This window comes from Budorcas taxicolor, chromosome 20 (genome assembly GCF_023091745.1).
Source record: "Budorcas taxicolor isolate Tak-1 chromosome 20, Takin1.1, whole genome shotgun sequence".
Taxonomy (NCBI): Eukaryota; Metazoa; Chordata; class Mammalia; order Artiodactyla; family Bovidae; genus Budorcas; species Budorcas taxicolor.
Window position 1 is genome coordinate 42,688,539 of NC_068929.1, and position 26,753 is coordinate 42,715,291.

At 42.5% G+C, this 26,753-nt stretch overlaps 1 protein-coding gene across 1 annotated transcript in view; it reads right to left on the reverse strand.

The window, feature by feature from the left end:
- The window catches only part of TTC23L (tetratricopeptide repeat domain 23 like), a 45,457-nt gene extending 19,832 nt beyond the window's left edge, over positions 1-25,625 (reverse strand). The window contains exons 1-7 of the mRNA XM_052659321.1: positions 25,558-25,625; positions 20,846-21,026; positions 17,164-17,287; positions 8,191-8,347; positions 6,715-6,840; positions 4,196-4,373; positions 2,025-2,133 (exon numbers count right to left, since the gene is read on the reverse strand). Of these exons, the coding sequence (XP_052515281.1) occupies positions 2,025-2,133; positions 4,196-4,373; positions 6,715-6,840; positions 8,191-8,347; positions 17,164-17,287; positions 20,846-21,026; positions 25,558-25,625 (943 nt within the window). The remainder of the gene's footprint in view (positions 1-2,024; positions 2,134-4,195; positions 4,374-6,714; positions 6,841-8,190; positions 8,348-17,163; positions 17,288-20,845; positions 21,027-25,557) is intronic.
- Positions 25,626-26,753: the final 1,128 nt, after the last annotated feature.

Consider the following 26,753-nt stretch of genomic DNA (forward strand, 5'->3'; position numbering starts at 1 on the left):
CCTCACAAAATAAGTTGGGCAGTATTCCTTCTTCCTTAACTTTCTGGAGAAGATTATATAGGATGGGTGCTATTTCTTCTTCAGATGTTAAGTAGAATTACCCAGTGAAATCATCTGTGCTTGGAGCTTTCTTTCTTTGAAAGTTAACTACAAATTCTTAAAAAAAAAAAAAAAAAAAAACTAGGGTCTATTTGGATTATCTATTCATCTTGGTTGAGTTTTTTACTTTACTTACGGTTTTTCATGACAGGCACAAGTGTTAGATCTTTTTATAAATAAACTTATCAGTCTCTTCTTTTCAGGTATATCTTTGCATGCTCAGAGAATTTTTCTTTTCTCCAATTTTTAATTTTAGTACATTTTATTCTAGTACTGAACTTTCTTGTGGCTAATTTATATCTTTCAGTTCTGATGTAAAAAATATTAATCCATCTGGAATTTAGAGGATGCTAGGAGTTGAAGATTTTCTTGAGTCAAAAATTAGTATGTAAGGAAAGAATAAGACAGTCTTGGAATCTCCCAACTCTATAATCATAGACCTTTTCTCATTAAAGACAAATTTTACATATTCACAAACAGATGAAATTTCTTAATAACCATGCTACTGCTGCTAAGTCACTTCAGTCGTGTCCGACTCTGTGTAACCCCATGGACGGCAGTCCACTGGGCTCCACAGTCCCTGGGCTTCTCCAGGCAAGAACACTGGAGTGGGTTGCCATTTCCTTCTCCAATGCATGAAAGTGAAAAGTCAAAGTGAAGTTGCTCAGTCATGTCCTACTCTTCATGACCCCATGGACTGTAGCCCACCAGGCTCCTCCGTCCATGGGATTCTCCAGGCAAGAGTACTGGAGTGGGGTGCCATGAAGACTGTTTTTAAAAAATCAAATATATACATGGAGCACAAATACTGTGAGTATACACAATGACATTTTTAAAAGGAGCAAGATCATTAGCTAGAAAACACAGAAAAAGAATCTTCAATGAACATTCATGCTAAAGAAACCAATGTTCAAAATATCCAAATAACTTCTGAAACTAAAAAAAGAAAAAGTTTATATAATAACATAGGGAAATACAAGAATAGAAAATAATATCATCTCCCCTCATCAGACACACATACACACACTCTTCCTTTCTCTCTCATATAATAAACTGGCAAATAATGTCCACCAAAATGGATTATTTTTATAAGTATAGAAAAGATTATTTTAAAACAATATATTATTTTTAAAAGCACAGCATTTAAAATATATTTAAATTATATTTTTTATAAATCTCAAATTCCCCCTGATAAACCACTGAATCCATTAGTGTCCACTAATTGGATCAAGCCAGGTGAGCATAGGACTGTCCTTCCTTACCAGTTTCTCCAAGTCTCTCTCAAAGCTACCCGCAGTGAAAAGGATGGCACTGTCTGAAAAGGACCACTGCTGAAGGATGGGCTCATGACTCAGCTTTCCTTCAGAACCCCCAGTACCTCACTTCTGAATAGAAGTTGAGCAAATTCTAGCTGCTACAAACATTCTTTCTAAGAGTCAAGGAGGTTGAGAGTGGAGGAGGATGAGGAGAGGAGCCAATGTTTCTCTTTTATCATTGGATTTCCTAATTAACTGATAGATCTCAGGCCATGTTCATTGCATGTAGGATTCTCTACTCTTTATGCAGGTAAATTCTGGTGAGATTTGTTTTTTTTCTTTTTAATTTATTTATTTTAATTGGAAGCTAATTACTTTACAATATTGTATTGGTTTTGCTCTGGTGAGATTCTAAGGGAATAAAAGAAATAGAAATCAGATGATCTTACTGGTTTTGATGTTCCAGCTAATTTGGGGAGATATTATTGTGTCTAAATCCATGTGTAAATGACTGTACAAAATGGTATCTAGTCTTATCTTTCTATCACAGACATGAAAAGCTACTTATCGTCTGTCCATATTGATAGATACACCTATTCCATTTGGCAGTGTGTATCCCTCCTATGAGTGGGAAATGATAATATCTGCAAAATTACCTCTTCTACCTACCCTTGTGTTGGACCTCTCCAGACATGGCATAAGCCTTGGCTAGTAACACACTCGCCTCTGCAGCTTGCGGGCTGACTTCAGTGTACAAAGAGACACAGATCGAATGGGCCTACAATACAGAAAATGGTGAGAAGGATAAGTACCCAAATGGCAGTGTTTCACTGGGGATTTTATAGTAGCTCCCACAGAAGTGCTGGTTGATTGACAGCTGATGTTTACTTAATCATGGAGTTACCTACCTGAGAGAGGAGTTTGAGTCCCAGATCGGCTACTTCCTCTCTGTGATTCTTTAGCAAGTAATTTTACCTTCATATGTAGAAAGAATATATACTTTCCATTGATTAGGGTTTGAAAGTGAAAGTTGCTCAGCTGTGTCTGACTCTTCGTGACCCCATGGACTAACAGTCCATGGAATTCTCCAGGCCAGAATACTGGAGTGAGTAGCCTTTCCCTTCTCCAGGGGATCTTCCTAACCCAGGGATTGAACCCAGGTCTCCGGCATTGCAGGCGGATTCTTTACCATCTGAGTCACAAGGGAAGCCCTGATTAGGGTTTGGGAAAGGTTAATAGGATGATGCGTGCAAAGCACTGGGCACAGCACCCTTCACATGGCAGGTTCTCAAAAAATTATTACTTTTTATTATGTTTCATCACAAATGCAAAATTATAGCTTTAGCTCAACCTCTCAAAGGTTCAGTATCAAAAAAAAAAAAAAGTCTAGTAAAGCGTGAATCCTAGAGCCCAACTGCCTGGGTTCCCATCTTAGCTCAGCCATTTACTATAACAAGGCAAGTCACTATAATTTCTTTGAATATAAAACAGGTGTGATAAAAATTGTATTTGTCACAAACAGTTGTAAAGATTAAATGAATATGTATACAGTGTTTGCTGCCGCTGCTGCTAAGTCACTTCAGTCGTGTCCGACTCTGTGTGACCCCATAGACAACAGCCCACCAGGCTCCCCCGTCCCTGGGATTCTCCAGGCAAGAACACTGGAGTGGGTTGCCATTTCCTTCTCCAATGCAGGAAAGTGAAAAGTGAAAGTGAAGTCACTCAGTGTCTGACTCTTAGCGACCCCATGGACTGCAGCCCACCAGACTCCTCCATCCATGGGATTTTCCAGGCAAGAGTACTGGAGTGGGGTGCCATTGCCTTCTCCTCCTCATGCATAGAATAAGATAAAAAATAAATAATGGTGCTTACTTCATATGCTTATTTCATGAAATAAATGAACTAATATAGCCTCATGCGCACATGGTAAAAGCATTCCATACATTTGAACTATTATTTTTGTTGTGGTTGGGAAACCCTGATTATATACTGTTTTATTCATTCTAAACTGGACTGCTGCTTTAAGGGAGTCTCAGACACACCGGCCAGGCTTTCTCTGTAAGTAGCGGACTCCCTGCCTTCCAGGCAGCATTCCCAAACATCTCTCCATTGTGATGTCAATAACCTGGGATTTCTGGATTGCAGGCAAATGCCTTTTCTTCAGTAGCAGATTGCTGTCACGCACTGTTCGAGGGCAGTGCACTTTTTTTTTGCAAAATAGGAAATCCAGTACTATGATCTGATCTCAGTCATGGGAGATACCTGAAACCGTGAGCACAGTTCTCCGTTGAGGAGAGAAAAGGTGAATTTAACCAGCAGTTTCAAGGAAAGTTTTAAGTACCTGATACATAAAGTGCCCTACACTGTTTAAATTATGATAGACTCAACATTATGTTTCGTTTTCCCCTCACCATCTGTCAAATTAGTTACCTCCAAGCAAAACACCATCTTGGTGGTTTAACCTTAGATTGGAAATTCAACCAGCTGGACTAGTTTACAGGACAAATGAGAGCATTACACCAAAATATCACAAATTTTCATTTTAGAAGCCTTTGCATTTGTTAAAGACGTGAACTCAGTTGCCCCTCTGGCTTTTTCCCTCAGCTGCCTCTTCCTGGCACAGACAGAGGTGAGGGAAGCCAGGAGGGGAAATGCTGTGTTAGATCAGGTCACACAGCAGACAGGCCAGCCATGAGCCTGTGTTCCCTGCCCAGAGCTTGAGGAAGGTCTCTTGTGTGGATCTGGAGGAAAATCGATCCCATCCCCTGTTCCTCCCTTCTGAGAACCAGGCCTGCGGCCAAACAAAGCCTCCTGGCCTGGACTTCAGCCAACCCACCTACCTGGTGCAGGTACTGGATGGCTCGCTCGTGGTTCCTCCTCAGCTGCTCGATCTGAGCAATTTCCTGGTAAAGACTGACCAGATCTGACGTATTGTCACCCTTATTGGCAATAACATTGTCAACTGCCTTTTCAAAGTATACCAGCGCAAGGTTTAACCTGCAGTTGGCCAAGGAGGCTCTGGAAGAAAAGGGACAAGGGTGGAAAGTCAGAGAGAGGTGACTTGCTCTGCAGACACAGAAGGAACTTTCTAAGAACCAAACAATTTGGCCTTCACAGGCTGATCATCTGTGTGGGTGGCTCAAAGTCCAGCCTTGCCATAAGCACACTCCTATTAACCAGCATTTTACCCACCAGATTTCACTGACTACCATTTCATCAAACCCATTAATATATCACAATAGGCTAATTTTATAAAAAAGCATATGGAAAAAATGGTGTCCAGCAGTTCATAAGATGGGATAATTTATCCCATAACAAAGACTTTCTAAAATCAAAATAAAATTTTATTACATCTGATTCCTTCTCTTTTAGGCTAAAGCAGGGGTTTTCCTTTGTTTTGTTTGATCTAGTTTAATTTATTCTTCCTCAGTTAGAAATAAGACAGGATAGGGAAAACAATGTACGTATCTCCCCACCAAAAGAGGGATGATTAAATAAATCATGGCACATCACACAATAAAATACTTCAGACATGAAAAACTTTAAATGTGCTAAGTTGAAAAAACAGTTAGAAAACTGTACTTAAAATATGATCCTGATGTGTATACACGTAAAGCACTTAGAACAGTGTCGAGAATGTAGTTATACTTTTGTAAACATTCCAACACTTAGAAGAGTGCATGCACAAAACAGGTCAACTGTGTGGCATGGATGAATGAAATATACAAAGTTATTCTGAAAGAGGAACAAGGCTATCTTTCACATAAGCACAAAAATCTAAGTCACTGCCCCGTGTGTCAGCAGGAGACAGTCACTGGACTCTCACTTATGGGCCTGAGGACTTAAGAATTGTTTCTGACTCAACTCTGGACATGCCAACATCTCCCCGCCATTTCCCATTTGACAACTAGATTCATAGCTGTTTAGAGGAGGCAAGTATGACTCATGTAGTTCACTTACTTACCATTCCATCCTCTACCCTGCCATGCCAAGTGCTTACAGTTCTGGAAATGGATTGTTTTCAAGGATGTGAAGACATTTGAAAAATCTAGGCAACAGTAAACCTTTTATTATTCTTTTTTTTCCTCTGATACTCTGATGGGCCCCTTCTCATATCTAAATATTCTTATTCTCAGAGGATTCCTAACTGTAAAATAGTTAAAAGTCTCATTCTGGCTTGAACAAATTCCATGAACTTTGTTTCCTTATGGAATACAACTTTCCTTAAAAATGCATGTGCTATGAATAACTCAAGGACCTTCAATATATTGTTCTCATTAAGTGTTTCTTCTTTATCATTTAAGTTGTCATATTTAATGACAAACTGAAAGTGAAAGTCGCTCAGTTGTGTCCGACTCTTTGTGACCCCATGAACTATACAGTCCATGGAATTCTCCAGGCCAGAATATTGGAGTGGGTAGCCTTTCCCTTCTCCAGGGGATCTTCCCAACCCAGGGACTGAACCCAGGTCTCTTGCATTGCAGGCAGATTCTTTACCAGCTGAGCCACAAGGGAAGCCCAAAAATACTGGAGTGGGTAGCCTATCCCTTCTCCAGGGGAGCTTCCCAACCCAGAAATCGAACCAGGGTCTCCTGTACTGCAGATGGATTCTTTACCAACTGAACTATGAGGGAAGACCACTTAATGACAAAAGTAGATGGCAATTCAGAAAAAAAAAAAAAAAGTAATTTTAGAGTAAGTAGGTGAGGCAGCACAAGGAAGGGCTGAGAGTCTGTACGTTCAGACCAAGTTCCAATCCAATACTTAAAGCTTATCTCCTTGGATGGTTTCTTTATCTTCAGCTCAGTCTCTTTGCCCTCTTTCTAATGAGATAAGTAATTGCACCAGCTATCTCAGGGGTGGCTATGAGGATTAAATGGGAAATAGCACAGAAAACTTAGAACATGATATATGCATTTGGGAAACATGAGCCTCTTTTACTATTATTCGAGTCTCTGGTTCTTTTGCTCTAAATATTTTTCTCCCCTTATATACCAAGTACAGGACAATCATGTAATTGCGAGCTTTAGTCATAAAAATGAATTTATCCATTGGAAGGACTGATGCTGAAGCTAAAGCTCCATTACTTTGGCTGCCTAATGTGAAGATCTGACTCACTGGAAAAGACCCTGATGCTGGGAAAGACTGAAGGCAGGAGGAGAAGGGGATGACAGAGGATGAGACGGTTGGATGGCATCCCCAATGTGATGGACATGAATTTGAGCAAACTCCAGGAGATAGTGAAGGAGAGGAGCCTGGTGTGTTGCAGTCCATGGGGTTGCAAAGAGTCGGACAAGGCTTAGTGACTGCACAAAAACAAAGTCATAAAAATCCAAGCTTCTCTAAGCCCAGATCTCACCTGCCCAAAGCGATTGTTAAATCTTTCTCTGAGACCTGTAATCCACAAGTGCCTCCCTTATACAATTCTCTCAGCTCCTTCATGTTTCTCTCTGACTTCTGCAGGTTGAAATATGCCTCTCTGCCAGTGAAACAGTCAAGGAAAGTGCCAGGTACACAAATGCCCCCACTGACCAGGGCAGAGCTGGTGAGCAAACAAAAGGGGCCCTTGGGAAAATGAAACAGTATCTGGGAACACACACTTCACTCTATTTTTCATCTGTACGTGTTGTCGAGAAGGGAGGATTCTTCAGAAAAGGAACGGGGCCCTGGGTGTCTTGTGGTGTTGCAGGAGTCCAGGGCTAGGATGGGTGGCAAGCACTGGGAGTGAACGGAAACCGTGAATTACACGGTATTTCGTTAGAGGCATCTACTGCGTGACAACAATTATTCATTTTTTCCCAAGTTGGTTTCTGTGAATGGCAAAAGAGAGGAACCAATTTTGCTGAAAGGGACTTTCTGGGTCATTTAGAAAGTCCAAGCAGAGCAGCTTTTTGGCGAGAGGCAAAGAGCAGGAAAGAAAATCCCCTTAATTCCCAATATCCTTCCATTTCCCGCATTCTCAATAGCCCTCTGGCGAATGGCATAAGAGAGGAAGGAAATGTATCAGATTTTGCAAGCTGAGTACATCAGGACCAAAAATGCAGAGGGGGAATGTGTAGAGAGGAGCTCAAAGAGGGTTTATGATTATTCATGAACATGAAAGACTCCTTAGTTTTCAAGCAGAGATAGTACCCACAGGCTGTCAAAATCACACGCTTTTGGAGGAGAGGCATTTTTAACCGTTCTCCCTTGAAATATGGAAAACTATTTCTTTGGTCTGTTTTGCTTGGCCTTCAGCTTCATGGGCAGTGTTCTCAACAGCATTTTAGAAAACCATCAAGTGTACATTAAATCAGAGGTTTTTGGCTGCGTGTTACAAGTAACCTGGGGCTTTTAAAAAATCTCAGGGAACAGATGCACCTGGGGCCTACTAAATCAAACTCTTGGGGGTGGGACCCAAATAGCAATCATTCTTAAATCTCCCCAGGGGACGAGCATGTGCAGCCTACTCTGACAAATAGTGCTTCAAATTACCATCCATCCTCCGTCTTCCTACATGGCCACTGCCATTATCACCCACCTCCTTACTGCTAACATTGCCTGTCTTGAGGGCTCAACGAAGCACAAGACAGGCTCCCAAAACTTTCAGGTGCCCAGGAGGTGTGTCCCCAGTGAGAACCCTCTCATGGCTCAACTCAGAGCTCATGTGAATAGACACAGGAGGAACATTTGTACTTTCTAGACGGACTTTCCTAGTGCAGGCTCATGGAGGGCCCGGACGTCAGAATGGAGCTACGAGACCTCGGTTCCACCTCCCACCCTGTGTGAGATGACTCATCTGGCGTGGATGGCCCCTGGCCCTGATCTCCAGATCCCACTGGGAAGGAAAGGATATTGGTTCTGCAGGAGGCAGACCACGCCCAGAGTGTAGTAGAGCATGACCAGAGTCTCCAGAATTTGCTTTTCCTCCTTGTCTGAGGTTGTGGTTCCCTTCCAGGTCAGCAAGACGTTCTTGGCGGATTCCGCATGTTTCTTGGCCTGAGCTGGAAGGCCTGCGGGAGTTGGAGGGTGAAGGGCAAGAAGGAAAACATTAAGGCACATTTCAGTCAAAGACACTCCTGGGAAGGGCTAAGGTGGGCAGTGTGGTTGTCAGTACGGTCTTTAGTACTGGTTCCCCAAACTGCAGTGCATTAGAATCATCTGGAATGCTTGTAAAGAATAGGTTCCTGGCCACCCCCTCCCTAGACCTGTTGAGTTGGGATCCCTTGAGGAAGGGGGTCCAGGACTCTATATTTGAAATTAACTGCACAAGTATTTCTTATGCAGCCACCCTGACATTCATCGACAGACTCTATTTGGACATCACTGATGGAGTGACGGAGACAGCAAAGGAAGCTGAGGATCCCGGTCTCAATCTCCTGCTAATGCCATGTGACCTTTTCAACCCACAGAGCTTCTCCATCCCCCAAATGTGAAATGACAACAAAATTATAGCAGCTGCCCTCTTACCAACACATGGAGACAGTCCAGAAATGAAGTGGGTTATGCCACAGAGTGCATGCTTTGAGCTTGCTGGAAAAGGGATTCTATAAAGACAGGGGCTTATGAATACGATTACTTCCATCTGGGGATTTTTTTTCAATCCAAGATGAAGTTGTTGATACTAATTGGTCTCACACACACACACACACACACACACACACAGAGTATCTAATTTCTAATGCAGTGAAGCCCCTCTCTAGAGAAAGAAGACAAAAGGGATGCCAACACCCCACAAGACAGAACATGGGGCGTGTTTCCCCTTGTCTTCTAACTAAAGGCTGGTGTTCCTGAGCCACGTATTTGAACTGGAATTAGTCCAGTTAACAGAGGGAGACTTGGGAGTGTTCAGGTTACAGAACTATTTTCTCATCTTCCACACCAGCTCATGTCCAGTGATCTCTGATGGATAAGGGGAATCCTGGAGAAAAGAGAAAGGCCAGCAGAGAACACAGAAAGCTTCTCCTCTGCCCTCCTGAGGTCCACCCATGGCTGACACAGCTCTCATCCTCGCAGACCCGAGGTCTGGGAAACATATTCACCCAGCCACAGAAGGAGACCCACTGTGCTTTTGACTTGCCCCTCCCAACCCAGCCCCCAGTTTGCTCTCCCTCTGGCCCATGGGGGGCTTCCCTGATAGCTCAGCTGGTAAAGAATCTGCCTGCAATGTAGGAGACCCCAGTTCAGTTCTTGGGTCGGGTAGATCCCCTGGAGAAGCGATAGGCTACCCAATCCAGTATTCTTAGGATTCCCTGATGACTCATATGGTAAAGAATCCGCCTGCAATGCAGGAGACCTGGGTTCTGTCCCTGGGTCAGGAAGATTCCCCTGGAGGAGGACATAGCAATGTGCTCCAGTACTTGGAGAATCTCCATGGACAGAGCAGCCTGGAGGGCTACAGTCCATGGTGCTGCAAAGAGTTGGACATGACTGAGTGACTAAACACAGCACACAGCACTGGCCTTTGGAGCTGCTTTCACGGCACGGTGTAGTCAGTGGCATTAGAGACGATTAAAAGGACTTGCTTTTAAAGCCTAAAGCCCTCATATGTTCCAAATGTGCAGGTCCTCCATAATGAATTACAACAATGAGAACACAGTTTCTCTGAAAGACCTAAAAGTGACCCGGAAGCCAAGAAGTCTTTGTTAGAATACTCAGAAATGCCCTTTCTGTAGGTCGCAACGGAAGAGAAAAATGGACTCTGTCGCCAAAGAAAGGGCTACATCTCAAGTTACCAGATGACAGGGTCCTCAAATTGCATAGAAAGCGTCTGTTACAGTGCAGAGTCCTGGGCCTCCAGTAGTTACGGTTTGCAAGTTCTAAGGGGAGAACCAATGGTTCAGATTTATAACAGCTATCTTAGGTGACACTGATACAGGCTGTCTGAGGACCACAGTTAGAGAAATAGTGAGTTAGTAAAGTATGCAGGAAGTGGGACTCTTCTGCCTAAAGAGTAAGTAGGTTCTGACGGATGGAGAAGAATGAGAAAGGGTTTCCACTAGGAGGAAACAGCCTGAGGCCATGAAGACAGAACGTGTGTGTGTGTGTGTGTGTGTGTGTGTATGGGTGTGCACACATGTGCTAGAATATTAGGGAAGGCTGTGAGAAGAGCAGTCTGACTAACTGCTAAGTCACTTCAGTCATGTCCGACTCTGTGTGACCCCATAAATGGCAGCCCACCAGGCTCCCCCGTCCCTGGGATTCTCCAGGCAAGAGTACTGGAGTAGGGTGCCATTGCCTTCTCCAAGTCTGACTAAAGGGAGGTTTAAACTGAACGACATGGAAGATATGAATTGGATGGGGAAAATGGAGTCTTAGATGCCAAGATGAGGAGGCTGGACTTGATCTGCAGGGTGACAGGGAGTCTTTACATGTCCTGAGAAGGTAGCAGCAACAGAAAACTCTGCCAGGGAATCAGACCAAGACAACGAATCAGGAAACTGAGAGTCTTTTTATCAAATAGGTTACTTTCCATGATCAGCTGGGCCCTTGGGAGTGTGTCAGTAAGGAGAGCAGGAACCACATTTAGATGGTTCCCGGGGTGTAGAGGAAGGAGAAAAGTGAAACTGGATGAGCCACTGAAAACCACTCCCGGATCAGCACAACACTGCTCCTGGGCTCCTAAATGAGAAACAAATCCTAAAGTCGTTCTGGGGCTTTGCAAGTCTCTCCCTCAGCCCCACACCCCAGCCCTGGGGGCCCAGCGCTACTTCTGAAATCCCCAAGAGAAACACTTCCTCTAAACGCATCAGCTAGTTAATTATATAGTTTCTTGTCTCCCCTTCATTGCATTGTGGTCCTTCTGATGAAAAAGCAGAGCTCGTGACCAGTGGGCCTTAAGTAAATTGAACTAAACAGCTCATTAAACTTGGAAGTTCAGCCCTAAAGAAAAATGACTCCTTTACCCTTCCCAGAATGCACTCTGGTCTCCAAAGTGGGATGTGTATATCCCTCTGGGTATGCAAGATGCCATTAGGGCATGTGGGAGGGGATAAAAACTTCTCTCTCTTTTTTTAAAAAAAGTGTTTGTTGTTTTCCATTTTAATGAATATTTATAATATTACATAATATTCAATACTATTGTACATAGTTTATAATAAATACATATTTATGGAGAGCACAGAAAACTTTTTTAGTGCTAAGGAAGCTAATTCTCAAGAGTTTAGAGACCACAGCTTCAGACAAATGTTTTCTAAAGTGAAAAAAGTCCTTTTTTTGTTTAAAAAAAAACTCACTCTGGGACTTCCCTGGTGGTCTAGCAGTTAAGAATCCACCCTGCAATGCAGGGGACATGGGTTCAATCCCTGTTCAGGAAACTAAGATCCCACATGCCGTGGATCAACTAAGACCACACAATGCAACTACTAGAGCCCAGCACCATGACTAGAGAATCCTTGAACAACAATGAAAGATCCTGCATGATGCAACAAAGATCCCATGTGCCACGGCTAAGACATAATGCAGCCAAATAATAAAATAAAAAATTTAAATGTCACTCTGTGATAATATTTTTATAACATTCCCTACATGAGAAAATTCAGGATGATAAAAAATATGATGAATCAGAATCTAATGCTTTAAAAAGAATTTGCTTTTTAGTAATTACAAGAACACCCTCTTTTGTGGAAAAATAGCATCTGCATATATGTATACATGTAAGATTCATTTCCTCTCTCTCCAGAGGACACTCACAGATCAGTGACCTTGTTCCCTGACTCCGGGTCCCAACTCCCTAGTTCCAACGTCTGCTCCAAGACCAAGTCAGTTTCCTTTACTTGCTTTCCCAAGCCAAGGACACCAACCTTCTCCCTGCACCAGGAATGCAGCAACTACAGAAGTGAAAATCAGGGCAGCAGCGAGACCTGCTTCTGAAACCTGAGACTCAGAAATCACAAGCACATACTGATAAACTGGAAAAGGGGTCCGGAGATTGTTCACCCAATGTATCAATCATTTCTCTTTAATTTGGGATAAGATTCCACCACTGATGTCTGTTACTCTGACTCAGGCCACAGACAATCTGCTCAGAGCTCCTCAGCCTTTGTCACCTTAGAACATCACCTATATTTAGGAAGTTCTCACAGTAGTGATTAAGAGAGCAGGGTCTAGGGCCAGACTTCCAAGTACAGAAGTCGGCTTAGCCACTACCTGAATGAGTTACTTAATCTACCTGTACTTTAGTCTATTCATCTATAAGACAGCAATGAAAATACCTCCTAACTTGTATGGTTGTTGCAAGGATTATTTTAATTTATGAAAAAGGACTAAACAGTGCCTGGCACACTGGTGGGAAATGAGTTTAAATAAATATTAGCCATTATTATCATTACTACCAGGGTCCGTACCTCTTAAGCAATTTATTATGCTTGTCCCTACATACTCTGGACATTCTTCATAAAGCTGCTTACAGCATCTCTATAAAAGACTGCCTTCTCAAATGCACACTCACTTCAGATAGCTACCAGGCTTCCTGAAGGTCTGATCACCTGGGTTTTTTATCATTCCTTTTTGTTCCTGTACCAGTGTTTTTTTTTAACCAACTAGACAGAGAAGGTAGGGTTCATGACTTATACTTCTTTTTGGGGGTTTTGCAGAACTTATAACAGAGCCCCAGATACTCAGAAAGGCCCCAGTAAGAACAGGCTAACAGATTAATTCACTGCTTCATTAAACATAGGAAAAGCCTCAGGAAACTGCCTGTCCATATTATTATTTCCTCCTAAACACTTGGAAACAGCAGTAGCAAGGTGACCGGCCACCCCATTGTTCTCCACCTGCCCTTCTCTCAACCACGGAAGCCTAGCCTCAGGATGGTTCTCATCAGATCAGCTGGTGACAGAGTTCCATTTCTAGTGTCCCCTTACTCTATTTCACCAGCCCACAGCCTTTTATACTCTGCTTTGCAAAGGCCTTGTGTTGTCTCATTTTTGACTCATGGACCCATCGCATCCATTGTTCTGTTTTTAAAACCTTCAAACTCTATCTGGCTCCTTCCTCACTGCCAGAAATCTTCCCAGGTCTCCTCCTCTTGTAAATTTCATGTGACTTTCCTGCCTTCCCTAACTACCCTCAATTTCCCCACATCCCTTTCACTATGCAGGACGTGACATACATAGTTTAGACTGCTGGCCCCTGTGCCTTCCCCTCATTCCTGGGATCTGGCTTCTGCTCCAACCCTTCTGCAGGTTCTTGTGACGTCCCCAAAAGTGTCCTACTGAATCAGTTGGTCACGGTTTCTTGCATCCCCATCTCATGGCAGCATTAGACACCCTAGCTGCTGGCTTCTCCTCTTGGCTTCCAAGGCACTGCACTAACTTGATTCTCCTTGATAAACCTTCTCTGACTCAGTGCTCACTCTGCCAGGGTCCCCAGTTCCCTCCCATAAATGTGTCCATTCTCCAAAGGTCTGTCTTTTCACCTCTTCCTTTTCTTCTCTCTTTCCTCCCAGAAGCTTTATCAACTCCTATAACTTCAAACTTGGCCTTCACACTTATAATTTTCCATTGCCCCTCCCTACTTCTGGTCTCAAATATTCCTCCATACTTATGATTCCCTTGCTTTCTTCTCAAGTTCTGGTCCCAGTTTTCCAGCACCTAGTTCAAATATACTCGTGGCTTTTGCTATTGCAACTCAAAATCAGTATATCAAAAACCAGATCCACATTTCTTCTTCCACTCCACCTTCTTTCCTGATCTGCTTGTCTCTGACAGTAGCACCTTGAGGGGCCTGAAACTTCATGGTCACTTTGGGGCCTCACTTTTCCTCAACCCCAAATCCAGTGCCATGTCCTGCCAATTCTCCCTTCACAGTCTTTTTGGAATAGGCAGTACATACCCATGGTTCAAAAGTCAAAATTTTATGCAAAGGTAAATGTTGAGAGATCTCACTTCCAATTTTATCGTCTTTTACCACAAGCAACCTCTAGGTAACTTTTCTTTCTTGTGTTTCCTTCAGTATTTCTTTATATGAATATAAGCACATATTCTCATTTCTCTCCCATCCTTCTCACCCAGAAAGAGGCAGGTTACAAACACCGTCCTGCATGGTGCCTTCTCTGTCACTTAAAGATGGATCCAGGAGATCTTTCCCTGGTTGTAGACAGAGCTTCCTCGTGCCCTTTATAAGACTGCATACCCCCACTGTGCATATTAGTGCTTCATGAGCACACTTGGTTGTTTCCAATCTTTTACTATCATAAACAGTGCTGCAAAGAATAACCTCAGCCATACTGTCTCATCCAGGTTATAACTGTAGATTCAGGAAAGAGTCCCAGAAGTGGGATTTCTAGCTTAAAAGGTAAAGGTAACCTGTGCATCACAGACTCTCAAATCCTTACCTTCTCACTTGTGGCCCTGTCATCCGCCTGAGTTTACACCTAGATGTAAACAGCTAGTTGAGATGGCTTCCACTCCAGTTATCATTGCTAAACTGACCTTTCCACAAGCCCACTTTGATTTATTCACCACTTGCTAGAAAATCTCTACTAGTCCTCCTTGTTTATCAAACAAAGGACTAGTTCCTCAGCCTGCCCCCAGGTGCCCTTTCCAGGCTCATCTGAGCAGTCCTCAGTGTAGCTCGCCAGGCTGCTGATTGCTTTCTAAACACACACTGCACCTTCCCACCTTCAGGCCTCTGCCCAGGCTTCGTTATTCATCAGAAATGTCCACCCTTTCCTCTGCCTACCCAACCCTATACATTTTTCAAAGGACCTTCTTGAATGGTACCTCTTCCTGAATCTATCACTTACTACCTTCAGCAAGAAATGCTTTCACCCAACGACCCCAAGGTCCATCTAGTCAAGGCTATGGTTTTCTCAGTAGTCATATTCAGATGTGAGAGTTGGATCATAACGAAGACTGAGTGCTAAAGAACTGACGCTTTCGAACTATGGTGCTAGAGAAGACTCTTGAAGGTCCCTTGGACAGCAAGGAAATCAAATCGGTCAATCCTAAAGAAAATCAGTCCTGAATATTCACTGGAAGGACTGATGCTGAAGATGAAGCTCCAATCCTTTGGCCACCTGATGTGAAGAGCTGACTCACTGGAAAAGACCCTGATGCTGGGAAAGACTGAAGGCAGGAGAAGGGGATGACAGAGGATGAGATAGTTGGATGGCATCACTGACTTAATGGACATGAGTTTGAGCAAACTCTGGAAGATAGTGAAGGACAGGGAAGCCTGGTGTGCTATAGTCCATAGGGTCAGAAAGAGTCGGACACAACTTAGCAACTGAACAACAACAGCATCCCCAAAGCCCTGTATTTAAACCAGTCACATAGCATCTGCCTTCTGGTGCCTTCTTATCATAGCTGCCTATGTGTAGCTCACCTTCTACATGAGGTTCTAAATTCTCTAAAGGCCAAGACTGTGCCTTCTGTACCTTATAGTTTCCAGAGTCCTCTTCACAGCATCTCCCATATACAAATGTCTCATTAAATACTGCAAGATTGTTTATTGAGAGAAATCAGTCTTCTGGCTTGAAGCCCTTCCCCCAGTACTGGAAAAGGCTCCCAGGGAAATGAGGCAGGCAGGTCTGCTGTCCATAAAACACGGACGCGTGCAGCGAGGCATGAGCACACACAGATGCATATGTCCTGCCTACACAGAAGCCTGGCTCATAAATTCCATCCGTTTCAAAGCAGTTGCAGAATTAATGACAACAAAACTAAGTGGAATTCATCCCTCTTGAAGGTTTTTGATTTTTCAAAGCTTTTGTTATTTTATTTGAAGGACCACAGACTTTTTTAAAAAAGTTAAAGTGAAGAAATTGGGTAAAGCCTATACCTGAAATAAAAGATCCTGGGCTGTTCTCAAGGACAGGTCATGATCATAATCTAGAAAAATTCTAGGCTAGGTTTCAGAAAGTCTGGGTGCAAGGTTGAGTACTATTATATTATGTGGACACTTACCCAGGAAGTTGCTTTTCCCATCAGGAAAAAACAAACACACAAAAAGACCTTCCTTTACAGGAAAACTTTTTTCCCCTCTAACCTGTGACTCAAATGTGGTTGCCCATGCATGTGGCGGGAAGAACTGTGAGTCAGGGAAAAGAGGGCGGTGCCGCCGGCATCTTTTGTGGCATGACCTGTTTACCTGTCTTGAGTCAGCTTGGAATCTAACTGGAAAAGCAAAACGCAAGGTCTACTGGGGGTGCTCATAGAAAGTGTCAACTTCAGAAGATGAAGCCCAACCTCCTTCCACAGACCCACTCAGTAATCTTTCCGAAGAAAGGGGGCTGCGTCTGCCTTCCCTTGGTTCAGACAAACATCCCCCTCAAATGCTTCTGGTTCCTCCCTCTTGGTTTCAAGTTGCCCTCACCTCCAGTCAGAATTTCAGAAACAGTTTCCTAAATTGTCTTCCTGAACCTGGGCTCTCCCAGGGCCCACGGAGTTTACTTGTTGGTGCCAAACCCACTGTCAATGACGCGCTGATTGGCAAATCCATGGGTCGCTCTTCAGCCTTCACCCCATCTGACTTCTCTCTGCCATCAGAACCTGCCGAAACCACACTGTGCCTTTTGAAATGCCTTCTCCTCCCTTGGCTCCCCTCAGTTGGCCCTTCCTGATTCTTCTCTTTCCTCACCGGCTCTGCTTCCTCTACCCCGTTTTGTCCTTCAGCCTTCTGTCCTCTGCCTTCTTTCCCTCACTATTATCTGTATCTCTAAGTCCCCCATCCTACTGCTTGCCTCACCCGTGGGCTTTCCCTTCTCTTGATGAGCTGTGCGTTGGGGACGGGATGGATCCTCCCCTGGTCATCCTCACCCCCCACTGCAGTTGTGTGTGTGCTCAGCATGGCTCACCCACCCACACCCAGCTGGGAAACAGAGTACCTCTCAGTGTCAGGTAGCCATAAGCCAGGGTGGCCAAAGCCTGTGCACATTTCCAGTGTTCTTCCCCAAAAATAATCCGAGAAAGGATGACACAGCGAATCAGCTCCTTATTTGCTTCAATGTTCTGCAGAGAGCAAGCAAGTTATCATGCTTTCTGGAAAGGAGGAAACTCTCCGGCCCGCATCTCATCACTGGAATGCGGGAAGGCATCCACTGTCACCTTTCCCCTCCTCCCCGCTTCCCATCCCACAGCCAATCCAGCAAGTCCTTTTGGCTCCACCTTACTAGGCAGTCCTAAAGCTAAGCTCTTCTCTTCATTCCTGCCATGCCTACCCAAGCCAAGCCACCCTCACCTATGACCTGGGTGACCTCAGCCCCTCCTACTGCCTCCACCCCTGCCCCCCCATAGTTAACTTTCTACATCACAGCCAGAGGGACTTATTTTTACCTCTCACTGTGAAAAATTTTAACAGTATGGCCAATGACTCACTTAGCTGCCTCAAGTAACCATTCATGGTCAATCTTGTTTCATATCTATGCTCCACATGTACCTACCCTCTCCCTCTATGGCTCTGAAGCATCCAAGATACTAAGTCATCTCATACTTCATAAGTACCTCCAAAAGATATGGACTTAGAAATACTGGGCTGGCCGGATAGTTCGTTTGGGTTTTTCTGTAACATCTCAGAGAAAACCTGAATGAACTTTTTGGGCCAAACAACAGAACCACAAAATCATTATTGCACCAAAATATTAACAATGATTCCTTGCTATCAAATACCTAGTCCCATAAATCTAATAATTACCTCATAGTTTGCAGTTTGATTGTCCAAACACTGAGATCTATCTCCTGAGTCTCCTTTAATCCGTGGGTTCCACGTTTATTTCTAATTCTTTTCATTGAAAATTATTCATGGAAGAAACTGAGTTATTTGGCTTACAGTGTTTCCCAAAGATGGAAATTGGATTGACTACCTCCTTATGGTGTCACTGAACACGCCCTTCCATCCTCCATTCTGCCTTTATATTGGTCATTGGATTTAGAAGTTTGGTTACCTTTAGCTTTTTTTTTTTCCCCCAAGCAAAACTACTTCATATGTTCTACCGTCAGAAGACACCTAATCTCTGCTTGTCTCTTGCTAATGAAGGCAAAACTACATGAATAAATCTATAAAAGATAATAGAATGATGATATCCTAATTCTATCATTCCTTCTTCACATGTTAGCTGAAATAACTTTATAAAAATGAAATCTCCCCTCATCTATTTCTTGGTTACCCAACAGTACAGTTCACAACAGAAGGACAGGATATATACTTTAATCTTTCCCTTAATTTACCAGCTTTCCAAATAATGAGTTCATTCACTAGCACCTGCCCATGGTGACCAAGTAGCTAGGTGTTTATCATTCTTTTTCTTCTCCTCCTCCATCTTTTTCTTCTTCTTCTAAATTTTTATTATTATTTATGATCATAAGCATATCTGGATTTTTAAAGATCTAGCTCAGGGCTTGTACACCTGCTGTTCCCCAGCCTGGGACACTCTCACAGATCACTACCCTCTTGTGTCATTTTCATTTTGTTGACCTCAGAGAGGCCTTCCTTGGTCACTTTAATAAAACAGCCTCTCACCCCATCACTTACTATAACCCATTGCCAATTTTAATTTTTTTTCTTCATGGCATTTATCTCTCTGATATTCCATTAACTAAAATTTTTTTGTCTGTGATCTGTCTCCCCAAATAGAAAATACGTTCCTCAAGAACAGTTTATTCCTCAAGTTCACTACTGTATGCTCCATGCACAGAGGAGGCCACTCATTCAGTACTTGCTGAATAAATCATCTCTCTACTGGCAAAGATAAGGATGGGGTGGGGAAAGAGTCCCTGGCCCTGTAGAACTGATGGGCAGAGCTCTCTTAAGAATTCAAAGAATTACATCTTTAACGCATAGATGTCAGTAACTTTACATACACAGTCACCAGGTAGCTGCAGTGATTGACAAAGTCAGGCATTTATTTACTGGTGAGATGGAACAGCACTTTAGGAAGCCTGGAATTTTGATCCTGGTTCTGACATCTACTGACTGTGAGGTTTCAGGCAAGAACACCCTGCGTCCCAGCTTCCTTTTTTACTTAGGGATCTATACCACTCACCTTACAGAATTACTCTAGAGGAAAGTGAGTCAATATCAAAAGGATCCGAATCTGTTCTGTACTATCTGACTGTAACCCCCTTACAGAGTAACACAGAGAAGTCTAAGGACTGCTCTCTTCTGACCCCTGTGACTCCCACATCCTTCTACACTTTAGGCTTCATCCCTCTGAGCTCAAACACACAGAAGCAAACAATGTAAGAGGGACATTTCCCTTCAGGCTTTAAAAACAGCCATTCGGTCAGAACATGTGCGTGTTCTTCATGGGCTAACCGCACAGTAAATACTAAGTTCTATTCTGAGGAGGAAGCATAATACCATGATAAATGCCTAGAATGAGAGTCCAAGGCCTTGAGTCCTTTCCTGGCTCTGGACGTTGTGTATTCATCCATCCCCACACTTCCTGTCCTGGGCACAGAGATAACCAGTATGGGCTCCAGAGGTCAGCCCAGCGTTGCCTCTGCCACCGCCAATCCTCCTGTCCTTCAGGGCGGTGAGAACTGGGGTGGGCTAGATTTAACTCCTAAATCTCAATCCCTGTCATTATCCAAAGTGGTCAAGGAGCTGTCAAATCTTAGAAGCTCACACTTGCATTCTGCGGCAGTTGGTACTTGTCTTTCTAGAACCGATCATTCTAGCCTAGGCTCATGAAATACTAATGGGTCAGGATGATGGTCCTTTCCAAGTTTCTGGGTAGTTTACACAGGTAAATTTACAGATATATCCATCCAGGGAAGTATCAACTTCTGTTGTCCTCTGAGGTGCCTCTCTCAGCCTTTCCTAAGCCATCTGCAGACTTTCACACAAGTACTTTAAGATCACTCTTTCCCTTGTCTGGGAATGGCTAGGAAGTCAGTAAGTCAGCATAAGAATTCTTTGTTGATAAATAACGCTCTGGGAGCAGGCTGGTGCCTGTGTGTTAATCACGAGGGTCACTGACAGGCTGTCTCCTGTTCCTCGACTTTGAACACTCCTGCTAAACACTTGCTCTGAGGTCCCAGTTCCTAAGTCCTGGCTTTGCTCTTGGAAATGGATACCTGGCCTCCCTGACCTCTGCTGCTACCACCCACTTCCTGTCCTTTGGTTTACTTAGGATTCCACTGTAACCACAGGCATCTTACCATATCCTTGCTAGGCCTGAGCCTAGACTGCGCCTGGCTACCCTTGTTCTCAGTCTCTTGCCTCACTATCCTGGACTTCTTGTTGCCCAAAAGGTATTATCCTGAAACCTTTCAGGAGAAATAAAAAACTGTTAATTAAAAGAACGACACAGCAACAGGAAGATCCAACATCAATTTTCAGTTTAAAGCCAGGAGCACAAATACTCCAAGGAAGTATTTAGTGACCCATGTGTGGAACTGGAAGGTGGGCTGGCTACCAACTATGCTCTGCTCTGTTTTCTCCCACTTACAAAGAAATATTAACACCTTCCTTCACTTCATGGCCTTCAGTCTGAAGTTAAGGAAGAGTTTCTCTAATCATGGACATATATATTTGAAAATGGAAAACCTTGTGATTTTTTATTTTACCTTTTTCCCCTTAATCAGCTGAGCTATTTTCTTCTGGGATTGGGCCAGTTTCTCTCTGGGATGAGACATATGGTCTATGACCTTTTCCTTGACTTTGGTGTCTTCCTCACTCTCTTCAGATCCACTAGTGGGAGACGACTCATCTATTCGCTGATGTTCTGGGATCTTCGTTTGCTGGGACCTGTGGGTACCAGAGAGGGACATGGAGTGAGGTTTGACCTTTGCATATCTCAAACAAGGTGGCACTGAAGGACAGAGCCCTCCCAACTGGGGGCTGGGGATATGATCTTTAAAACAGACCTGAAGAATAAAGCCAGGTAGCAAACTCATGTCACCTGCAAAACCCAGAATTAGAACAGCAATGTAGTGGTTCAAATGAAACAGATTTGTTGAACTACCCACTCAGCTGCAACTCTGCGGCTTACCAACCATAAGACTGTAAGTAAGCCATTAATCTGTTTCTCTGTAAAATGAAGTCAATATGAACATTCACCTGATGAGGTTATGGGATTAAGTCAGGTAATACTCATAAATCACTTAGCACACTGCCTGCTATTTAGTAAGTGCTCTTTTAACATTAGCTATTATTATTTTATGAGCTCCATGACTTCAGGATGTTGAATTGGAAGATCTCCAAGATTCCTAGTGTTCTAAATTCTGATCCAAACCAGGGGCAAAAATGGACACAGTGAAATAAGGTAAAGGGAACTAACATTTTGAGGTTGGAACTTCACATGTCCTCTTCAAAATTTCTTAAAAGCTTCAATATAAACCCTAACTAAAGAGGATGTGGTCTTACCAAGAAGGGAGGGGAACACACACTGGGTCAATTGCAGATTCAGAAGAGAAATGACCTTTTCAATTATTAGGGGAAAAAAATATAAACCAAAAATGTGTTGGAAAAAGAGCTGAGTGGGTTGAAAAATCTTCTCCCTCTTCCCCAGCACCCCTATCCCACCCGCTTACACACACATACACACACATACACACATATACACACATGTATACACACAGACAACATAAATCTCAGATTTCAGTGCTAAACATAATTGTGAATGGGTAATTGATGTGATAAAGTCCAAAGAGTGAATCCTATGTTAACAAAAGAAATAACCATATCCTAACTCTACCAGAAAAATCATAAAGTGATCCAGAAGAAATAGAATTCTAAGATCTTAAGAGGAACAGCAGAAATTTTAATTATAAGTAACTTTCCCCAAAGAATCACGTTTGTAATCATGATAGTTTTTAAAAGCTCAACAATTGCATAGTTTTCAAAATAAATTTTACCTTCCTTTTCCACTAATTAGATAAGTAATGAATGCTTGCTGTAAGAATACAAGAAGGAGAAAATTTAGAAGGAAAATAAATGTCAAATGTAACCTTTTACACCAGGTTCAAATAAATGACATGTTAATATCCATCCAGAGTTCTGTTCTAAATAACCTATATTTATTTAGGCATGTGGGTAAACCATGTGGACAGGGCAGCAACATTTCTTTAGGCCCAGGCCCAGGCCCTGGCAGGACTGCGCTCAGTCCACAAACAGAAGTGTGCTTTCAGACGACATGGAAAAACTCAATGGAAAAGGGAGAGAAGCCTGGCGGAGCCATGAAATTGGGAAATAGGAGTTAAACTTGCCTGATCTCTGCCTGGTGAATTCCATACTCATCCAAGACCCAAATGGAGTGTCACCTCTGCTGGAAATATTGCACTGGAGTAGTAGTACAAACACCCTCTACAGGCTTGCCAAAGTTTCCTCCAACTTCGACTATAGTGCGACTCACACTACAGTCTTTTTCAAAATTTGTTTTGTTTCTGAGTCTTCTTTGCTTCCTAGTAAGTAAAATCACCTGGGCTGGGACTGAGTCTCATTTGTTTCTAAGAAACCCTGATATCTGGGTCACAGCAGGAAAAAATAACTGCTTGTTTAATGATGAACAAATGACTGGAAAAAGGAAGTGTAAGGTCTTCAAGATGCCTGAAAAAGACTGATGACAGAGGAAATCTGTGGCAAGAGAGCCTAACTCAAGAAACTCACAGAAAGAAAACTTAGTCCCTCAACAGAAGACCTTGCTTAGGCTGTATATTTCATATACCTGGAGCAGAAGTTCAACCTATTGGGGTCACCAAAAATATTATTAACTTTTGATATTAAAAACATGCCCAAAATAAGCCTAAGCTTTAATAGCAGGGCCTCAAAGGAAGAAGAAACAGTCAAGTCTTGATAAATAACTTGAGACTGCAAAGCCCTGAACTAGCTTTGAACTTGTTGCTGTGAAAGGTAAGAAAGATACCTGGAGAATACTGACCAGATAGATATCTCAAAGAATAGTCAGAATAAAAAGATTAGGCCAGGGATTTCCCTGCTGGTCCAGTGGGTAAGGCTCTGCACTTCCAAAGCAAAGAATGCAGGTTTGATTCCTGGTCTGGGAACTAAGATTCCATGTGCTGCATGACCAAAAATATTAAAAAAAATAAAAAAGTTAAATGAATGATCTGCCTTGCTCAGCTTCTAACTTATTCTATATATTGCCATCATAAATGTGAATTCTTACTAGTAAAATTAGATATGAATTATCTGACTATTTCCAAGATACTCTACTATGCACTCAACATTTTTTCTTTTTCTAAAAAATACTAATTTTATTATTTATTTGGCTACATTGGGTCTTAGTTGAAGCATGCAGGTTCTTCACTGCATCATGAAGGATCTTTCATTTTGGTGCATAAACTCAAGTTGTGATGAGTGGGTTCAGTTGTTCCATGGGGAATGTGGGATCTTAGTTTTCTGACCAGGGTTTAAACCCATTTCCCCTGCACTGAAACGCAGATTCTTAACCACTAGACCACCAGAACAATTCCTGAACTCTGCATTTTTAACTTCAATTTTTATAGTTATATAATCCTTAAAATATTTTATAAGATGGTACAGAATGAATTACACTAACATGTTAACCACTAGACACACTTGGCTGTTAAGCACATGAAATGTAGCTGGCCTGAACTGAGATCTGCTGCAGTGTAAAATACACACTGAATTTCAAAGACTTAATACAAAGAAAAATATTTCATTAATTATTTTATATAATATAATATATATATTGATATATAGTATTTACATTTACCTATTTCTTTTTATTTTTTAATATGGCTACTTAAAATTTAATATTAGATTTTTGGCTAGCATTATATTTCTACTTGATAGCATTGGTACAGAGCAATGGTTCTCAACCAAGGATGATATTGCTCCCAGGGGATATTTGGCAATGTCAGATTACTTTGCTTGTTACAACGGGGGCGGAGCTACTGACATCTCATAGGTAGAGGCCAAGGATGTTACAATGCACAGGACAGCCCCACAACAAATAATTATCTAATCCAAAATGTCAACAGTGTCAAGGTTGAAAAGCCCTGGTATAGAGAAGTGGTTAAAGAACAGACTCAGAAGTCAGACTGCCCAGTTTGAACAGCACTTACTAGCTATGTGACTTTGGGCAAACTGCCCAACCTTTCTTTAATTTATACTCGTCATCTAAAAAATGGGGTAATTACAGTACCTCCCTCACAGAATTGTTGGAGAAATTAATTGAGTTAATATATATAAGTACTTAGAACAGTGCCTGGCACACAGTATTTGCTCAATAAGTATTAGTTGCTATGATGTAAAATTTTTAATTTACTTATTGTCTATTTCGTGAAGGGCTTCCCTGATGGCTCAGACAGCAAAGAATTTGCCTGAAATATGGGACACCTGGGTTCTATCCCTGAGTTGGGACGATCCCCTAGAGAAGAGAATAGCTACTCACTCCAGAATTCTTTTCTGGAGAATCCCAGGAACAGAGAAGCCTGGTGGGCTACACAGTCCATGCAGTCGCAAAGAGTTGGACACGACTGAAAGACTATTTCATGAAACAATTTCAATTTGCTCATTAACTTTTTAATTCTCCATGACTTCACCAATCTTGTTAAAATTATCTTTGTAAAAAAAAAAAAAAAGAGTTGAAACCTCCCTTAAATTAGGAAAAAACATTTCTTTTCCATCTTGCATAGGTTGCATGTGTGTGTGTTCCAACTAAGTCTTCTCCAACTCTTTGTGACCCCATGGACTGTAGCCTGCTAGGCTCCTCTGTCCCTGGGATATCCCAGGCAAGAATACTGGGGTGCGTTGCCATTTCCTTCTCCAGGGTATCTTTCCAAACCAGGGACTGAACTCATGTCTCCTGCATTGGCAGGCAGGTTCTTTACCACTGAGCCACCAGGGAAACCGTTGTATAGGTTGCCTAAGTACAAATGGGCATTATAGCGGAACTGTTATTAGAAAACAACACAGAATCTCAATCTTCCCTATAACATGCATGCAAAGCTTCTCACCAAGACTGGCCTTAAGTGGAGGTCCCACAGGGAACTCTGCTTGGTGTTAGGTGGCAGTCTGAATGGGAGAAGAATTGAGTTTAGGGGAGAATGGATACATGTATATGTATGGAAGAGTCCCTTCACTGTCCACCTGAAACTATCATAGCCTTGTTAATTAGCTATACTTCAATACAAAGTAAAAAAATGTAACAAAAAAGTCTACTAAATTTGAACAAACTTTTAAAGAACATAAAATGTAAACACTGAAAAACAAAATCTTTTCCTATTTTAAAAAAGGTGAAGGTCCCAGTGTTTCAGGCCAGTGGAAAGTGATGCTAAGACTCTGTGGCACTTACAGATGGAAGCAGAAGTCCCAGTCGGTGTCACTGGTGACAGTTGGGATGCGGATGGGGCTGGCTCGCATCTTCTTCCTACGAAGAATCACGTGTGAGGTTAGCTTTGGAAGAAAACACTTAGAAGTCTGTTCTATTTTCCCTCTGTTGGATGCTATTAGCATTAAACTGAAACTGCCCAAATATATAACCCATCCTAAATCCACAAATAGACTACACATACACTCATGAATGGTGGACCTGGAAAGCAGAAATTAAAGACATTTGCCAAATTGAATCCCTGAGTTAAATTTCTATTGTTTAACTTTTACTCCATTACCTCCCAAATCTCTGACCTTTCTTACCCCTTAAGCCAACATATTTACATCTCCTGAATCATGGAAACTGTGATCTCCTACTCAAGTCAGATATTGTTTTTGCAGATGATCAGCTCTCACGACTAACATACTAACAGTGTGTTTGTTAATTCTTCATGTCCCTAGAGACGTCTCACTATTTAGGTGATCCTAGTTAAGGAGCTAAAACACATGCATCTATTTTGATTGCTGTCATTAACTGATGGAGGAAATAGTGAAAACTGATGGCAAAAAAAGAAAAAAATGATTTATATTACTTTCTAAATTGAACGCTCGGGGCTATCCCCGTTACTTAAATCCAGTCCAAACGGAATGCAATTATTTATGAACATTAGCACCCACCAAGTCTCTCCTAATTTCACCCTGCAGAAAGTCACTCATTCCCACCTGAGCCCTGAATAGGTCTCTGACTAAGGCTGCACCCAAAGACGAAAAGGGAAGATTCACTAATTTGTCTTTTTATTCTCTACTTTCAAAACTGTAGCCGGTGACTTCCCTTGTGGTCCAGTGGCTCCACACTGCCAAAGCAGAGGGCCCAGGTTTAATCCAAACTGTTGCCAGGGGGAGAGGTCCAAACATACACACACACACCCATAAATATATATATATATACATATATATATATAAACTGTGGACCAGGGGGAGAGGTTCTGACTTCTCTATCTCCTAAATTCTGTTCCTGTGAGGTTTCCCATGGCCCTGAACTGTAACACCAAATTCTGGCCCCTCTCTCCAGTGCAAATCGCTTTCTTCGTTTCTACAGTTGTCTCATCTTCGTAAACCTAAACACCACATTTCAAGCACCGTCGGAGGTTCCCCTGGCTTCTTGTCAGCGGTGCACCG